This window comes from Gymnoscopelus braueri, assembly GCF_963280865.1.
Source record: "Gymnoscopelus braueri genome assembly, chromosome: 7".
In the NCBI taxonomy this organism is placed as follows: Eukaryota; Metazoa; Chordata; class Actinopteri; order Myctophiformes; family Myctophidae; genus Gymnoscopelus; species Gymnoscopelus braueri.
Window position 1 is genome coordinate 2748039 of NC_137608.1, and position 19881 is coordinate 2767919.

At 41.0% G+C, this 19881-nt stretch overlaps 2 protein-coding genes across 3 annotated transcripts in view; one reads left to right on the plus strand and one right to left on the minus strand.

The window, feature by feature from the left end:
• The window catches only part of arid3c (AT rich interactive domain 3C (BRIGHT-like)), a 121467-nt gene extending 104508 nt beyond the window's left edge, over positions 1–16959 (plus strand). For both annotated transcript variants that reach the window (XM_080434031.1, XM_080434032.1), the window contains 5 exons: positions 800–983; positions 3151–3401; positions 6103–6399; positions 9065–9154; positions 10875–16959. In XM_080434031.1, the coding sequence (XP_080290157.1) occupies positions 800–983; positions 3151–3401; positions 6103–6399; positions 9065–9154; positions 10875–11098 (1046 nt within the window). In that variant the 3' untranslated portion in view covers positions 11099–16959. The remainder of the gene's footprint in view (positions 1–799; positions 984–3150; positions 3402–6102; positions 6400–9064; positions 9155–10874) is intronic.
• Positions 1–19881, minus strand: part of npr3 (natriuretic peptide receptor 3) — a 371704-nt gene that overhangs the window by 96390 nt on the left and 255433 nt on the right. The window lies entirely within an intron of this gene.

Here is a 19881-nt window from a genome sequence, read left to right on the forward strand (position 1 = left end):
CAAGAGTGTCACATAAAATGAGCGAAATAGCTGATCTACAAGCTCATAACGTGGCTTGTTATGAGCTTGTAGATCAGCTAGTTTCGCTATTTAAAAAAAGAAAAACAGAAAGTGGTTATAAGTGCGTCTGTGGGTTTTTATAAATATTGAAGCAATGAAAAGTGTTAACAAGAGCTTTTGACTATTTGACTTATAATAACTACATTGGATCCACACACAGGTTCTTTGTTCCATTTCCTGGAATTGGAACAGTTTTGGACTACCCGACAGCAATGTATAATGTGTCTATTTTTTACAAAAGTAAAAGTTGAATTGTTTTACTTATTATCATTCATTCATTCGTTCATTTATTTGACGACCGGCGGACCGGGTAGGCAGCGGTTCCGGTAGGAGATACAAAGGAGACTCTTTGTGTCTCCTACCAGAACCGCTGCTGGTCATCAAATTATTGGCTTAGGAATGTGACAAAAACGTAAAACATATCCATGAATTCAAGTCTCCATGGGGTGACTAATCGATAGAAAAAATGACATTTTGGGGGTGAACTATCCCTTTAAGATCAGCATTTCGTAAAGTTTGACTTATAGTGAAAGTGTGGACAGTCTGGACAACAACAAAAAAAGAAGATATTTCCCTTATTTGGCCCCTAACAGAGCTGTCAAAGCATTTGACTGGCTGTAGATAGATTGGTCTTATAAGCTAGGGCGCGTTGGGGGAAAGGCGTCGATGGAACCAGGAACCAGGAGCGGTAATGGAATTGATTGTGGATATTGTGTTTTGGCTTTTTTTTTTCCTGCAGGGACTCCGGTGAATCGGATTCCTATCATGGCCAAGCAGGTGTTAGATCTGTACATGCTCTACAGGCTGGTCACAGAGAAAGGCGGATTAGTGGAAGTCATCAATAAGAAAATATGGCGAGAGATCACCAAAGGCCTCAACCTCCCTACCTCAATCACCAGCGCAGCTTTCACCCTACGAACACAGTGAGTAAAACGTCTCTGAGTACCACAACACTGCATTAAACACTATAGGGCATTCACCACTACTGGATTGCATCTGTGTCATTTTTAGATTTCTTTGGCTATTCAAAAATAGCAGATCTACAAGCTCATAGCGCGGCACAGAGTGCCGCGCTATGAGCTTGTAGATCTGCTATTTTTTTTAAATCCGATTTTTTTAAATATATACTGTAAGTATAAATATATACTTTTTAAAGCGAACATTTTTTACTCAAATCTTTGCTTCTTGGGGTTCCTGGAACAACATATTTTCAGATGGGGGTCCGTGGCCAAATGCATTATCATTTTGGGTGGTCCTTGACATGAAAAAGTTTGAGATCCACTGTTTATAGATTTGCACACATGATTAAAAAAAATTGCAGATCTTCAAATCTAAAACTTGGAGCATTCAAAAGAGAGTTGCGAGCCCCCGGCTGTTTTCATGATTCTGTTCTTACAGTTTGGCTCAGCACCAAGAGAGTATACCAAGAGTCACACACACACACACACACACACACACACACACACACACACACACACACACACACACACACACACACACACACACACACACACACACACACACACACACACACACACACACACACACACACACACACACACACACACACACACACACACACATTCTAAGAACAAATACGCACATCCTCCGTCTCTTGGTGCTGAGCCAAACTGTAAGAGCAGAATCATGAAAACAAGCGGGGGCTCGCCACTCACTTTTGAATGCTCAAAGTTTTTTATTTGTGACAAACAGACACACACACACACACACACACACACACACACACACACACACACACACACACACACACACACACACACACACACACACACACACACACACACACACACACACACACACACACACACACACACACACACACACAGTGTAGCACTCTGGCCCTACCAACTCCAGGGTTAGAATCTCCCATCTTCTTCTTTTTTTTCATGAATATAAAAATAAGGGCTGACCTTTGATTATGACTGTCCACACACACGCTCATTAAACACAATAACATTTATTTTGTGCAAAGACGGTGTTTGTGTGGTGGATTGCAGCGTGATTCATGATAATTATGGCATTATAGAGGCGCAGGGCTTTGGATCCATGTTGTCATGCAGTTGATAGATGGCAGCATGTTGCCACATGACACATCCAACCCCATCCAGCCATCTTTACCATGACGCTGGAGAAACACTCTCACACGCCATCTGGAGAGCTCACATCATACCCAATTAACAACAAATCTACTGACTGAATATGTCAGTACTGGAGGAACAACTCAGATTGTTGTAGCAAATCACACATAGTATAGAAATACTCTGTTACAAGTTAAAGGCCTGTATGAAAAAATCTGACTCAGTTTGTCAAACTGTTTCAAAAGGTATCAGATCTATAAGCTCACAGTGCTTCTCGATGCGACACGTAAATAAGGCTTGTAAATCTGCTATTTTCAGTATTTTAAAATGTTATTAAAGTAATACAAAAGGAACGGTTTTGGACGTACAGCAACAAAATGTAGACTCCTTTATGTTGGAGCCTATATATACACGTTCCTATTCGGTTGGAAGTTGGGAGAGTGCGTTTGGTGTCATTTAAATACATGTCTGTCTGTCTGTCTGTCTGTCTGTCTGTCTGTCTGTCTGTCTGTCTGTCTGTCTGTCTGTCTGTCTGTTTGTCTGTCTGTCAGTGGTGGAAAAAGTACTCAAACTTTTTACTTAAATAAAAGTATCAATACTGCAATATAGAAATACTCTGTTACAAGTAAAAGTCCGGAATTCAAAATGTACTTGGAAAAAATCACTTGAAAATAGCAGATCTACAAGCTCACAATGCGTCGCATCGCGATGTATTGTGAGGTTGTAGATCGGCTATTTTTGAAGTGGTTAATGTATGTTTTGTAATAATAATCAAAATCTAAGTAACTAAAGTTTTCAAATAATAGTGAAGTAAAAGTTCAATATTTGCCTCTGAGATGTAGTGGAGTAGAAGTAAACAAAGTGGAAATTGGAAATACTCGAGTAAAGTACGAATACCTCAAAATTGTACTTAAGTACAGTACTTGAGTAAATGTACTTAGTTACTTTCCCTCTGATGTTGTAACATATGACGTGAATCCCTGTGCCGCAGGTATATGAAGTACCTCTACCCGTACGAATGTGAAAAGCGGGGCCTCAGTTCCCCCGGCGAGCTTCAGGCAGCTATCGACAGCAACCGGCGCGAGGGCCGCCGGCAGAGCTACGGCTCGGCCATCTTCAACTACTCCCCCGTGGGGACCCCCACGCTCCTCTCCTCCCCCAAGATGTCCCACCACATGGCCCATCTGCCCATGCCCATGCACAACGGGGGGCACATGGGCCAGAGCCCAGTCATCAAGAAAGGTGAGCATGGGCTGTCATTACTGTCACTGTTATCACATAATCACCTAATCCATACATGGGCAACTGGCGGCCCGGGGGCCCTCACCTTAACTTAATGTGGCCCGCAGGTTAATATCGGAATACTGATATATTATTGATTTCAGCTGTTACAATTCCAAACATGCAAACATGACCCGCTTTAATTACTATATTATTAGTTTAATGACTTTTTTATGTCCAATGTATTTGTATTTAAGTTCATAAAGTTAACATAAGTATAACTAAATGCATTTGAAATGAAATAAAAATGTAACTTTTCAGGATTCCAATTAAAAAATACCAAAAAATAATTCAGGATTCCAATATAGCAAAAATAGTAGATATACAAGCTCAAAACGCGTCGCGATGGGACGGGTTTTGAGCCTATAGATCAGCTATTTTTGCTACTTTTGTGTGACATACTAGAATGACGAAGTACGGCATGAATTTACGAAAAAAAAAAAAAAAAAAAAATATGGAGATAAGAGGTTTCTGCCCGACAGCAACAATATGCAATGTGGCCCTCTGGAGTGAGTGTGGAAATATAGTGGCTCCATCATCAAAGTTGCCCACCCCTGGCCTAATCGCAATTTTGCATAATCGTCATAATCGATGTTGACAAATGTTCATATATTTAAAAAGAATAGAATCAGAATCAGAACCGACTTTATTGTCGCATCGCAGGTTTATAGGTGTAAAACAGTGGGTGAAATTAGTTCTTGTGCAAGCTCCATATTTTCTGTCATTTCCATAAGAGAAAGGGAAGAAGAAGAAGGGGCCGATATACTATCGTCTATTTTCAAAAAAGTCCTGAAATATTTTGAAATATGTGGAACATTGTGGGATTATATATATATATATAGAGCTCGAGTGATGTTGACGTGTCCATTCCGGCACTGATCTCATCGGCAGTCATAAACATCGGCACACACAAAACGGCACAATAGCACCCACACACAAACACACACACACACACGCACGCACGCACGCACGCACGCACGCACGCACGCACGCACGCACGCACGCACGCACGCACGCACGCACGCACGCACGCACGCACGCACGCACGCACGCACGCACGCACGCACGCACGCACGCACGCACGCACGCACGCACGCACGCACGCACGCACGCACACACACACACACACACACACACACACACACACACACACACACACACACACACACACACACACACACACACGACACGCACACAAAACCACAACGTGGGTCGAGTTTTATGCCCACGCTTGCTTAGCATGATGCCCCTTTTTTGTAAATAAGTCACGGCAAAAAAAAAAAAAAACGTGATTTGCCGTTCATATCTTTCGGAGTCATTTTAAGCCTGATTTGTAATTGGTCATGCGCCGTGTTGCGCGCCAAAAATATGCGATCTACATAAGCTACAAGCTTGTAGATCGGCTATTTTCGGCCACGCAGCACAAGGCTGCAAACCGGGTATAACTCAGCCCGTCAAGTTTTTTGCATGATCAGGCCCCCGGCCTCTGAAGGGAGAAGTCGGCGGAGTTGAAACAGTTTCACAACCGTTATGGGGTCGTATGTACTCAGCTCATCCTGGTGTAAGGCTGTGGGCACGCAGTGTGGTCACCGCTCCCAAAGAGGAAACATCTTGGCAGGAACTTCCTCCAAATGCTGAGGAGAGCGCGCTGTCCATGTTCCCTGTGTCACGCCATACTGTGGAATGTATGGGGGGGTGGGGGGGGGGGGGAACAATAACACAACGGAGGGGGGCATTGTGCCATTTCTAAGTGATTCATCAGGCTATATATTACCAGCTGAGATTTGACAATCAGACGTTCCTAAGCTGAGGCGAACATCATCTTTTTGTCGACAATGTTTTAGTGACTTAGTAATTAGGCATAGCGTAGACACCGATCTATCTTTGAACGGCATGTTGCCACAGGAAAAAGTTTCATTTAATAAAAAAAATGTTTTAAAGTGAAAAATAAATTAGTTGCAGTATGTCTGTTACCTACTGGCAGTTTGTGAGATTATCTCCGGATACACAGACACACTAACAAACACACGGTTGTTAGTGTGGTTGCAGAACCACGCCATCAACACGGGCCAATTGTGTTTGTATAGACGCTCGACTTTTGTGTGAAGCTGTAGTATGATCAAGTAGGGCATTAATTTACGATAAAATACTTTGTTACAAGTAATAGCCTGTGTTCAAAATGTTACTTGAGTAAAAGTACAAAAGTATTGGCATCAAAATATACTTAAAGTACCAAAAGTAAAAATACTCGAATGTTTGAAAATAGCAGATCTACAAGCTCACAACGCATCGCGATGCAACACGTTGTGGGCTTATAGATCGGCTATTTTCAAATAGCATAGGTATAAAATAGGGCTAAAGTGGTTAATATATGTTTTATAATGTAATCATTTATATCTGCAAAGTAACTAGTTACTAAAGTTATCAAATAATTGTAGGGGAGTAAAAGTACAATATTTGCCTCTGATATGTAGTGGAGTAGAAGTAAAAGTACAGAAAATGGGAAATACTCCAGTAAAGTCAAAATTACTCAAAAGTATACTTAAGTACAGTACTTGAGTAGATGTACTTAGTTACTTTACACCGCTGGTCATGATCATGACAATCCTAATCACAGGCCCTCATGTACCGTCCACTTGCCGTTTCCCTCCCCTACCACCAGAGGAAACCATGATGGCCAGCTGTCTGCCGGGCCGCATGGCCATGCCCATGTCTCTGGGCGGGCACCACGCGGCGGCCGCCCAGGCCGTGGCGGCCCAGGCCCAGGCCGCCGCCGCCATGCAGATGCAGGCGGCCGCTCTGGAGCAGCTCCGGGAGAAGCTGGAGAGCGGAGAGCCTCCGGAGAAGAAGATGATGATCCTGGCCGAGGAGCAGCAGCGACTGATGCAACACGCTCTGCAGCACAACCTGCTGGCCATGGCCACGCAGCTGCCCATGAACATCAAGCTCAACAACAGAGGTACCACTGGAAGCTATCGCTACTTATCATTATTGTTATCATTAGCGTTATCGTTAATCACTATCGCTATTGTCATCGCTATTGTTATCACTATCGCTATCAGTATCGTTATCATTATTGTTGACGTTATCGTTATCGTTATCGTTATCGTTATCGTTATCGTTATCCCTATCCCTATCAGTATCGTTATCGTTATCACTATAGCTATCGTTATCGTTATCGCTATCGCTATCGTCATTGCTATCGTCATAGCTATCGTTATCACTATCACTATCAGTATCGTTATGGCTATCGTTATCGCTATCGTTATCACTATCGCTATCAGTATCGTTATCGCTATCGTTATCGCTATCGTTATCGCTATCAGTATCGTTATCGCTATCGTTATCACTATCGTTATCGCTATCGCTATCGCTATCATTGCTGTTATCATTATTGTTATCGTTATGATTACATTATCATACCGTTATCCTTATTGTTGTTATCTTTATCGTTATTGTTATCGTTACGTTACCTATACTGCATTACCATTACGTTAAAATAAGACAAAATGATAAATAAAAAATGAATAATATGCATAGGAATATTATAAACGTTAATTGTCATACAGTCATCAAATCATCAGACTACTCATCACATTATCGGTTGAAAATAGGGATGCCCATTTTTGTTATAATTGCAATTGAAACTCGTTGATTAACTAATCATTAATCAATATCAAATCAAATCAAGGAAATGCACTATTTACAATGGCTGAATGTCTGCTGTGATCCATAAAAAACACAACAAATGCTGTCTTCCATAAGAAAGGAGCTTTATTTCTACATGTGCAATAGCAGTATAAACCAGAGGCTTCACATATCATAGGCTATGTACATTATAGGCTACCCTGCAGCACTGTAGTTCTACTTGAAAAATATACAACGTTTACGTGTTCAGCAAATAGTTGTCTGACTTTCTAATGAAAACAAATAAAAATAGAAATAATGACTCTTATTACCAATTATAATCAACGGTTAAGTAGTTCATCATTAACATCCCTATGGTAGAAAAGGTTTTATTTTAATGTAAAGTCATGAACATGTAGACATGACCAAACACATTACAATTGGAAACCAGTCAAAATTATGTCAATTTTTCCATAATATCTAAAGACTGAATCAAGCAACCTAAAAACTGTCTGGTTGTGCACACTAAAGCCTGAGTAGACGTTAAGATGTGTTTTTAAGTGAAATACCCCTTTAAGTAGTTAATTCCATTGATATAAATAAACATGATACATGTCTTATGTGTACTTTAATGTTCTTCATCAACATCCATCATAGTGAAATAGCGTCCAGCTCGGTGGGCAGTATTTCAACTATTATGGTATATATTTTTTAAAGATGATGGGTGGTGATCCAGCATCACAGCGCGATGCCCAGGCCAACTAATACAGACGCAATTCATCACATCATGATGTGCAATTTCAAAAGTGGGGGGGGACTCAAAAAAAGCTGCGAGATGTTATGAAGAAATAGCGTTTTCGCGGCCAGGGGCAAAATAAGCGGGTGTCATGAGTAAAAATGTTGCTGTCTTCCCGGTGCGGTTTGATAGGTGCAGAGAGACGAGGCTTTGCGCCGAAGCCATAAGTCACACATTACCTAATGATAGAGGTTAAAGGAAGAATGAGAGCCCGATCTGCCCATGTGTGATATCATTTCTGTCTGCATCACTGCACCTCTCATATTAGTCATAATAGCCGGCTTTGCACTTAATACTTGATGGGAAAATGAGTGAGAATCTTTCCCGGGTTAATTCACACACTGGCCCGTCTGGCTCTCTCCATCACGCGTAAACACTGTCATTTAAAGATTAGCGCCACCCTCCCCCGAAACACTATTATTTGTCTGCGCTCTTCCCCAGACGCGAGCATGCCCGCCTTTGCCTTCTCTCTCTGTGTCCGTGGCAGTGGTGCACGCGTGGACGAGCGCGTTTGCAGCGTCTGAAACGCTGTACTGTATGTCCAAAACTGTTGCTTTTCAGGAAATGGAGGAGAAAAAAAATAACCTGTGTTCCAATGTAGTTATTATTTAGACACAAGCTCGTGTTAATACTTTTCATTGGTTCAGTAAAACCATAAAACCCACAGACACACCACTTTCATTAACAAAATATAATCTAAAAGTAGAAAAATAGCAGATCTACAAGCTCGAGCATTGTGACCAATTTGTGACAAATGTTCATATTTTTTTCACGACACTGTTGTATAACTGTTGTATACAATAGAAATATGGAGATGGCAAGGTTGCTGCCGGCCCTTTGTTGGCAAAATCACCCTGCCGCCCGCGTCGTGTCCACATTCTGTTACAGTCCGATTCCGATTAGATTCTTCGAGAGCAAGCCGTCAAAAGTTCCCGGAGACACTCGACTGCGCGGCGCGATAGGGACTCGCCCGCGTGACACGAGACGGCGAGCGATAACGGACGCGTACAAATGGCCGTAACATCTTTTTGACAGTTCTTTCTACCCCCAGAACTCTTTAATAAACTGCTCCTTATCCTGTCATTCTTTGAGTTATCGCCAATACTCCGAGCGGAGCTCCCCTCTTGCTTCTTGTGTTCCTTTTCTAAATGCCTGGTATTGAGTTTTTCTCTCTTTCGCTCTCTGCCTCCCCTCTTGACAGATGACAGACAAGAGACCGCATTGAACCTGTCTACCAACGGCATTAGCAGCATCAACATGTCAATAGAAATAAATGGAGTTGTCTACACAGGTAAATAGAGGAGCCGTTTGCTGATGTAATTGCAGGCAGGAAATTCAATAAGTTATAGCAGCGCCCCGGCGCTTAGTCCTCTGCACAATTTGATGTCTTTGCTATAAAATCCATCGTAATGAAGTGGCAGTCCAATAGAGTTAAAAAAGTTAAATATCTCAGAATTGGGCCTGTGGATTTGAGGTCGATGGGGGCTTATTGTCTTACGTGCCTGGGAGTGTAGGGGGGAGTGGGGATGGGGAGGCGGCCCACTTTAGCCTCCGGAGGAGAGGTGCTTGTGCCTTCGAGCGGAGGGGCCGTAATTACCTTTAAAGAAAGGCAATTCATGTCAGGGCATATAAGCCCGCACCTGGAAACTTCCATTGGATGTGAAGTGGCCATCATATCTAGCTGAGAGCTTCATTCCAGAAAGACACTTCATCCAGAAAGATAGATAGCTTTTTGTGTTGTTGTTTTTTTTTCACTACGAAGTGTAACCAAGAATCTGCCATGGCCTGAAACTGTACAGAACGCATGAAGTTATGTGAGGGCTTTAGTTTATGTGTATTATACACACACACACACACACACACACACACACACACACACACACACACACACACACACACACACACACACACACACACACACACACACACACACACACACACACACACAGCTATTTTAAATTTGGGATTTTTTTATTTTTACGTTTATTTATTTAATTAAGTCTGAGTTCTGAGTTAATTCCCTAACTCACGCTAGTACCCCCATCAAAGCAGAACCCAAATTAGGTTCTGAGCACCTTATGTGAAACAGAGCTGTAGCGTAAAAGGAAACACATCCAGAACCTGTGAAATAAGTTTCACAGTGCGGTTCAAAAGAGCCAGACAAGCCACTCCGCCCCTGAACCAGTTTTTTTCTGCTGTTAGGGTGTGACTGACATAGTGAGAAGTGTTTTTGTATTAATCCTAAAGCTCTATGTTGTGATAGTAATCATTCCTATAGAGCAGTGGTTCTCAAAGTGGGGTCCGGGGACCCCCAGGGGTCCCCAGCAAAATGTGTTAATACAGCATCACAATCATTTTAACCACTTTATCCATCATTTATTCGTTGGCGCTCACAGCGCTTCACTTCGTGCCGCACTGTGAACTTGTACATCTGCAATTTTTTACCTATTTCTTTTTAGTTTGAGAACCATTGCCATAGAATGTTTGTTCAGTAACAGGGGTCTCCCCATCTCTTTAAAAATGTCATCCAATCAGGAGAAAGAACGCAAGACCATATCAGATTGTGTTCCAGTGCCAGTGTGTCATCACTTCCAAATTCACTTTTCTATAAGTTCTCTCTCCTGATTGGATAACATTGAAATCCTGACCTGAAAATGTATTTTCTGCTTACTTTAACAAACACTATAGCAATGATTGCTATGGGAATAATGTTTATGCTATAAAAAGTTCTATTTAGAGCTTATTCTAACAAAAGGTCATTTATATTTATTTAAATTATAAATGTTAATGAACGTCTTTACGTGAACCTTAGCGTCCCTTTTCTGGGTATATCATAATAGCCGAACATTCAGTGAAATTAGCCGATCTACAAGCTCACAACACCACACAGCTTGTGAGCTTGCAAATCAGATCGGCTATTTTTGGTGAAAGATAATTGTTAAAGATATATAGGGAGATTTTATTCTAAGACGGTTCTGCGCGTAACCTGTGCTCCTCCTCCCGTCCTCTAGGAGCGCTGTTCGCTCGTAAGCCGGCCATGGCAGGGATGCCCGGAGGAGGCGGCCACCGCGCCCACAACCACTCCAGCTCTCACCACCAGTCTCAGGGAAAGAGCAGTCCGGGGCTGCTGCCCCCCGCGCAGCCCCCCATCACCACCCAGACCCCCTGCTCCTCCTCCTCCTCCTCCACCTCCTCCACCTCCTCGCTTCACGGACACGGAAACCCCTCCCCATGAGTCGCAACATCGCGACACCCCCCCCCCCCCCTCCGCCCCATCTCTGAATCCCCCATGTCCGTCTGTCCGTCCCTAAAGACACCAGGCGGTCAGAAATACAGACCCCCCCCACCGGAGAGAGACTGTTGTTGAACCCTCCTTCCATGATGTCGACATGGTTCTTTATGGCTCAGCAAACCCATAGATTTATAAGACCACAAACGTTCGGGTACACACACACGCACATGCACACGCACACACACACGCACACGCACACACACACACACACACACGCGCACACGCACACTATACATACCTTGACAGCAGACACACGCCTGTACGTCGCCCCGCCCACACACCCTGCAGTGTGTTCAAAGGACATTTTACCTGTGTGTTTCTGTGTGTGTGTGTGTGTGTGTGTGTGTGTGTGTGTGTGTGTGTGTGTGTGTGTGTGTGTGTGTGTGTGTGTGTGTGTGTGTGTACTTGTATTACTGTACTTGTGTCAGGCCAAAGTATAGCAGAATTTGAGAAACAGACAGTGTAGACATAGTAGTTTTGTGGTCAAAACAGATTTGATGAGTTAGGCTTTACAATTGGCAAAGGATTCGGGTTAGGGTTAGACATTTAGAGGTTAGGTTTAGGGGTTGGGATCAGGAGTTATGCCCCATTTATACTTAATTGCGCGCTGGTGTCGTGCCCGGAAAATAGCAACTCAACACGCACGCTTATGCTAGGCTATTTTCTTAATACAATTTTATTTTCTTTAATATATAGAGCAACTTTGGGTACTTAGAAAAGTGCTTTATAAATCTGAGCTATTACTATTATGATTATTATTATTATTATTATTAATAATATTTAGGGTTAGGGTTAAAAATGTAATTTATAAAATGCTGATGTCCTCACAAGTATAGTAATACAAACATTGTGTGTGTGTGTGTGTGTGTGTGTGTGTGTGTGTGTGTGTGTGTGTGTGTGTGTGTGTGTGTGTGTGTGTGTGTGTGTGTGTGTGTGTGTGTGTGTGTGTGTGTGTGTGTGTGTGTGTGTTGCGTAGGCTGCATAGGAACTCAGCCGTCTTTGGCTTCCTCAAAGATGTCTGTTTGCTTTGGAACATCTTTTAGAAAAAAGAGAGAGAGAAAATCTGTGGTGTCAGAAGTGGGACACGGGGGGGACGCCACCATACTGAGACTCTGGGCCGCCGTTCCGTTTCGACTAGAGGACGAGGCTCACCGAAACCTGCAGAACCGCCAGCGAGGCGCGGTTTAGTCCGCCGTTTTTTTGTTTTTGTTTGTTTTGTTTCTGTTTGCATTGTCACAGATGTCAGAATCACGTAGCTTAGAGCTGATACCAAAGAAGACAAAAAGAAATGGAAGTTGGAAGATGTCGGAAGGTGGTCTGAGCACAAAGGTGGCGTGACAGTCGTGTCATTTAAAAACAAACAAAGAGAAAGAGAAAGAGAGGTTTAGCGTCATCGATCAAACTGAAAAAGAACTTGCAAACGATTAAATCAACACGAAGTGCATACTTGGGGGAATATGACAGCGGTGTAGTCCAGTGGTTCTCAAAGTGGGGTCCGGGGACCCCCAGGGGTCCTTGAAGGGGTTCCAGGGGGTCCCCAGCTAAACTGTTGATAGTTAGGAACTAAATGGACCCTTACGGGTCTGTAACTCTGAGAGTTATGGGGGTCCGTAGCCTAATGCATGCTCCTTACATACTTTCAGTCCTTGAAATTGAAAGCTTTGAGAACCACTGGTGGTGTCTGCACACAATGCTTGGTGTCTGCATTGCTGACCAGGTGCTCAGCCCTGCGCGACAAGGCAAGCTGTCGAGACGACGAGCGATCGCTCTTTCCCGATGCCTCCGTCATTCAGCCGAGTGTACAGGTGCATCTCAAAAAATATCGTGGAAATGTCTTATAATATATTGTGAAGCCTTCTTTTTTTTTCTTTTTTCTGGACACAGATCTGCATACAGCTCAGAAAACCAAAAATCCACTATTTCTAAATATCTTCAGTCTACCTGTGATTATTCCTTAAATTGCAATAATCACAATGATAATCTACAAGTTTTGATCAATTGTTTTCTTGGATAAATCTGTGTCATATTCTCTACATATTACTTTTCATTCCTATTCATTTCCACGATATATATTTATTTTTAGATACACCTTATCGCGAGCTCACGCCAGTTGCTCTACCTGTCGTGTGCTCAGAATGAAATACTCACAAAACCTGTGGTGAGAAAAGACGGACGCATCGGGAGCTGCACCGCGAACACATTGCATGTGTCTTTTAAGTCCAAGACGATTTCCTAAAGTTTAGGAAAAAGTGTCGACTCTCGGCCTGCACACGCGCCACCATGAATAAGCAAGTACCAATTATGTTTGTGAAAGCATTTACAATCAGATAGAAGCACAACACTGACGCGGTCAGCCCTGGCGTTTAGTTTGCGTAGAAATGCCGATCGACCAAAGCAACGGGTAAAAAGCACTTCTACTACTTTTTTTGAGAGGTGACGGGCTAAACTAGAGGACAAAACGGCGGGACATATCATGACATGTTGTCGAGAGTATAATCAAATTATCAATCACGCAGTGGCTTTATATTGTGAATAGAATCCAGTTTTCTTTTTTGTTATTAGCAATGCACTTGTGTCTAAAGAAAGACTAATTTATACTCTGTTTCTCGAGGGTGTTGCTCGGCTAAAATATCTACAAGCTAACAACTGGTCACGGCGCGACACGTTAGCATATTTTCTGCAAGCAACGCTGTCATGGAACGGATTATAATTTAAGTTTAACCACTTAAACCCCATATGGTTGAGCGGAGTCCCTCACGGCTCTATGCTATAGTGTCTTTTCTGTTTTCGCTCTACATTAAATATCTTTGCTGAAAATAGCCGATGGTCACGTTGTGAGCTTGTTGATCTGCAATTTTCAGCAAACGTTTTCCGTCAAAATATGCATCCTGGGGTTTAAGTGGTTAATAGTGGAAGTTTCTCACTATTTCATCTCTCTTTCTTTCACTCTCTTCCTGTCGCTCTGTCTCTTGCTTTGCTTCCTAAAACTATCAAATATCTTTTGTTTCTTTATCATGAAGGGAAATGGGGAAACCGTTTTGATGATATATAAGGGGTGTATTAAGCCTGTTCGAAGAAAAAAACAGAAAAAAAGACACAAAAAATATGTAATTTTCAGATTTATATTTATTTGGTTTTACATTCAATCCTGGGCAGCAGAATATTTGCGTTCACCACTTTGTTTGCGAAACCCTTTTTATTTTGTTTTAAAAAAAAAGTCTTCTGGAATGCAGACATGAATACCTCACCTATCTACCTGTAAATAGACATAGTAGAGTATGAATACAAGATATACCTCATATATTTCATTTTTATTATTTTTAATGTAAAGCCACTTTTTTGTTTTTGTTTTTGGTTCAACAGATCACTGGATTTTTCTTTTGTTTTCTTTTCATATTTTGTATAATTATACCAAAGAAGGGAATATTCTATGAACACACGCATCTACCTCATTCGTCATAGACTGTGCCAACAAACATGTACACACTCTTAATTAATTGCCAGTTTTTACATGTGCCCACTTGTGGTTGCTCAACATGTTGTTTGTGTGGAAAAGAAAATGAAATATGCTTTTTAAGACAAAGGGGATATGAAGTGGACCATATTGGGGGCATTTTATGCTACATCTTTCACAATGCTCGTTTGTTTTTACCGTGTGGCAACAATGCTCTCTCTATATATAATAGAATCCAATTTAAAGTATACATACGCACAGCTCCAGGCTGATATTTGTTCATAAAGTTGATAATATATAGTGTGACTTCATGTATAGATAGCAATGTTTTAAAAAAAAAGAAAAAAGATATATATAAAAAGGAAAAAACGTACATTTTGACAAAGGAAAGGCAAGCAGCCACTGTTCGTTTTGTGGTGTTGAAGGTGGTTTTGTCGTCTGTTTAAATCCAGTGTTTACTTGAAACATGTTTTCTTCAGGATTCAGGTCATTACGTGGACATGATGGGTGGCATTCAGAGGGTGTCCATTTAAATGTCACCTTGTGCTTGTTACATCCCGTGGCGGCAGAAATACCAAGTGCTTAAACGCACCATGCCACTGGAAAAAAAAATATATATATATATATTATATATATATATATATATATACTCAGCTGGCTCAATATGGCCTCATCACTAGACGGTGATCTGTATTGAGGGTTGTCCCCCGTAGAGGTTAAAGGTGCAGTATGTGATATTTGGTAAAAATGTGTGTTAAATAGCTCTGTATTTTGATAGTAATCATTGCTACAGAGTGTTTGTTCAGTAACAGGGGTCTCCCTGTCTCTCCAGCTCTTTAGTAAACAGAAAACACAGTTTCAGGTCAGGATACTAATTTGGTCCAATCAGGAGAGGGAACCAATACAGGATAGAGGATGATGATTACTATCAGAATATAAAGCGTTAACTTTTTTAACAAAATCACTTTTTGTTTTAACCATAAATATCACTTACTCCACCTTTAATTGCTCTGTTAACCACTTTAATATTTTATGTTTTCAAAAACGTAGCAGAAAACCGATCTACAAGCTAACAATGTGTCCTATCACGAAGCACTGTGAGCTTGTAAATCGAACAATTTTTTGTTCAGAATATGGACGCCAGGATAGAAGTGGTTAAAGGAATTGGCTTGACAAAAAAAAACGGGATCCTTGTCCTGCCTCAAAGTGGCAACACATCACAAACGTTGCATGCTAAACACGCGGTAAAGCGCATCACATCCAGAATGCCACAATTTGAGCCACGATACGACACGTTACCTGACCTCAGCTCAAATCTTAAGTTATTTCTCAGAAGAATGTATCCGTCGATCCATCCTTAATGTAGCAAGAGTTCACAAGACAAAAGCCCGTACATCCTTTTGCGAAGGTGATTTTGATTGTTTATTTCTTTTACTGAAGGACATGACTGTATACCGAAGGGAGAACCTTTGTACGAGGCACGAGAGAAAAACGCACAACTGCAATCATGAAATCGTTCATTTTTTACTTTGGATATCCTAGATGTAAATCTTTTCTCCCCCCCCCCAGTGAACACAGTACTGGCACAGTCTATTCCTCATGACTGTTTCTTATCCTCATCCCTTCCACAAAAAAAAAAGGAAAAAAAGCTCATTTACATCTCGGCGATCGACCACGAGGCCAACGAGACCGGTCGGCTCGACGACTCGCCGTTGAAAGTTGCACGGTTGTCGTGTCGGCCGGCGCGTTTCGTTAAGCCGAAGTCAGACTATTAAATGAGTGTTAACTGTACATACTGCTGAAGGCCGGAGGAGGGATACACGTGTAAAAACATTGCCAACCATTGGTCACCTTTTTTGATGACTGTGTGACACGAGGACGTTCAGATCACCATCATCCTTCTCACCAAAGAGTCTTTGTGGAGCCGCGGAGCTCTCTTTGTTTTAAGAGCGTTTAAATCAAAGATTTCAGAGCGAAACAACAAATTGAAAACTAAAGTGACAGCTTTTGGGCGACAAAGAGTAAAAGAGAAAGAAAAAAAAAGGATTTTCACTTATGTACTTACTTAAATAACCTGTTGTTTACTTTGTATTTTAGCTATGCTATGCTGGTAGTTTTTAGATACTCGGCTTTATTCGCTATGTATGAAGCTTTAAATATCTCTTTTATTTTCCCTTTTTTTGTTTTTGTTTTCTCATCTTGGATGAATCCAGTGCGTTTAGTAGAATGCTGGATTTTGGTGCTCAGGGGTACACAACATACAAACATAAAACACAGATGAAAGAGATTTCTTGTTTCTTGCCATTTGACTTGTAGCATATTTAGAAATAAAATCCTGCTTTTAACTTCACGACGACGTATGTCTTATTTGCTGCAATAACATTCTCTCATATGCACACAGTCTGATGCTGACTATTAAAGGACAACTTTGTTTTTTTACAACCAAGGTTTATGTTTTAGCTTGTAATTAAAGTAAATAAAAGATGAGTGTAAAACATTTTTTCATTCACTGCTTTCTATAGTTTTAGCAATTTTCGCGATCTTTTTTACAGTGGGCAGGGCAATCGGGCAGGTGGCTCAATATGTATTTTTGTACACAATAACCCGGCGATTTCTTTATTACTATTTACAGTAGCTCTTCTAGCCCCCAATAACTCACATCTGGCCATCAAAGACCACGGGACCTTTTTTATTGTGTCTTTTTTTTACACAAACAAAAGAAATGAACACTCATCTTTTATTTACATTCATTACAAGGTAAAACATAAACCGGTTGTAAAAAAAAAAAAAAAAAAAGCTTTAAAGGGGGTGTAAAGTGATATTTTATGGTTTAAATTTAAATTGTGTTTGTTAAAATTGTTATCCATTGTTATAGAGTGTTTGTTCAGTAACTGGGGTCTCACTGTCTCTCCAGCTCTTTAATAAACAGAAAATACATGTACAGGTCGGTCACCAATTGAATCCAATCAGAAGAGCGAACTCATTTATCAGCTTAAATGTTATAGTGTTCCAGTTACAATTTTTCTCTCAATGGCTTTGTCATCACTTCCAATTTCACATGTTTATCCTGCATCCTGTGAGTTCTCTCTCCTGATTGGATAGCATTGGTATCCTGACCTGAAAATGAATTTTCTGTTTACTAAAGAGCTGAAGAGACATGGAGACATGGAGACTTACTGAACAAACACTCTATAGCAATGATTACTATCACAATACAGAGCTATTTAGCACTTATTTTTATAAGAACGTATCACTTACATCCTTTTTTTAATTAACTTAGATATTAATTAATATTAACCAAATGGACCCATGGGTCCATTTGTAGAGACTTAGATTCAAATGAACACTTTTTTGAAACAATGACTATTTTAACACACTTTTACAGATACAAGATTGAATCCTCAAATGATCCATTCCTATTTAAATGTCTCCTATTTTGTGGTAAATTTGATTAGAAAACCCATTCCCTTTTTTTTTTGTCCGATATTGTAGCACACATGACTGAGCATCATATCGCCATGGAAACAGAACACTTCCTGCACGACAGCAACCAATCACGTCACAGATTGTTATTTATTATAACACAGCTGCATAAAATTGAAGGAAATGGTCAATTAGGTGTTGCGTTTCTGTTTTTTATCTGAGTGTAAAATACGGCCCTGAAAGTCTTAATTCTGTAAATGCGGGCAATTTAACTAATGGCGTTTCATTGCGCGGCGCGTTAAGCCGCTAAAATGGAGTAAAGATTGCTTAATTAAGGCTGAGAGAAAAGGCTGATGTAATTAGGAGCTGGGAAGCCAAGATGGGCTTCCATCAATAAGCTTAGTGGGATCCGCAGGTAATAGAGTTATTATTGGGTGCTCGTTGCGGTGTTACTTTATACTTCTGTATAAACAAAAACAAATTAGGGGCCGGTCGTCCGATAATGGCTTATCTTGTCCTGGCGTTGACAGAAATCCATGGCTCTATAACACAGTGTTAATTTTATGCATCACTGACAAGCACCGCGCTGATCAATAATGCTACTATAAAATGAGGCAGACCATCCGTCTGCGGCTGAAGGTGGTGGAGTGAGGGCTGTTTGTGTGTGTGTGTGTGTGTGTGTGTGTGTGTGTGTGTGTGTGTGTGTGTGTGTGTGTGTGTGTGTGTGTGTGTGTGTGTGTGTGTGTGTGTGTGTGTGTGTGTGTGTGTGTGTGTGTGTGTGTGTGTGTGTGTGTGTGTGTGGAGAGAGAGAGAAGTGTCAGGAGTTTTGGGGGACTGCTTGACATCATTCAGGCTGTCCAGGTTGTGCCTACTGTGGCAAAGTCTCACTTTAATGAGCAGATGGTGGTGACGTCCGGTGTTCATTTTGTCGATTAAAACCATGACAAAAAAATATTCGTCGACTAGCTTTTTTCACGGACGAAAAACTAAATACAAACTAATTAAAAAGTAAGCAATAATGACAAAAACTATGGCTAAATATATTGACAATTTCGTCAACGAATATAAACTAAAATGTCAGTGAGGGATTATAGTGGAGAAAAGATCCAGTAGAACAAAGACATTTTATGTTTGCTTGTGTGCGGGTGTTAGTCATGCTCCGAAAATAGCTGATCTACAAGCTCAAATAGCTGATCTACAAGCTCACAACTCGTTGCAGTGCGACTAAAAAAATATAAAGTGAGGTAACATTTTACATTTTACTTTTTATTAAACTTGTGTACAGCTCAGAGGGCAAATATCACACTTGTTTTACTCCACTACAATCATTAGAAATGTTTAATTACAAAGTTACTTTGTAGATTTCTATTATTGTTACAAAACATTGAACTATTCGAAAAAGTTTTTAAAGATTTTCAGGAGAAAAAAACAAAAAGGTGAAATAAAATTTTAAAAAAGACAAAAAAAAAAAATTATCGATAAATTAAGTAAATAATTGATAATAAAAAATAAAAAAAATGGTGAACTATCTCTTTAATTGTATCAATATACTACTTATTTATAACTTGTGGTATTGCAAAAAAAAAAACAGTACTTCTTCCACCACTGTCTGGTGGTTGTTTTATGTGTGTGTGTGTGTGTGTGTGTGTGTGTGTGTGTGTGTGTGTGTGTGAGTGTGTGTGTGTGTGTGTGTGTGTGTGTGTGTGTGTGTGTGTGTGTGTGTGTGTGTGTGTGTGTGTGTGTGTGTGTGTGTGTGTGTGTGTGTGTGTGTGTGTGTGTGTGTGTGTGTGTGTGTGTGTGTGTGCGTGTGCGTGTGTGTGTTGAAAGAGAGAGAGGTGTCAGGAGTCTG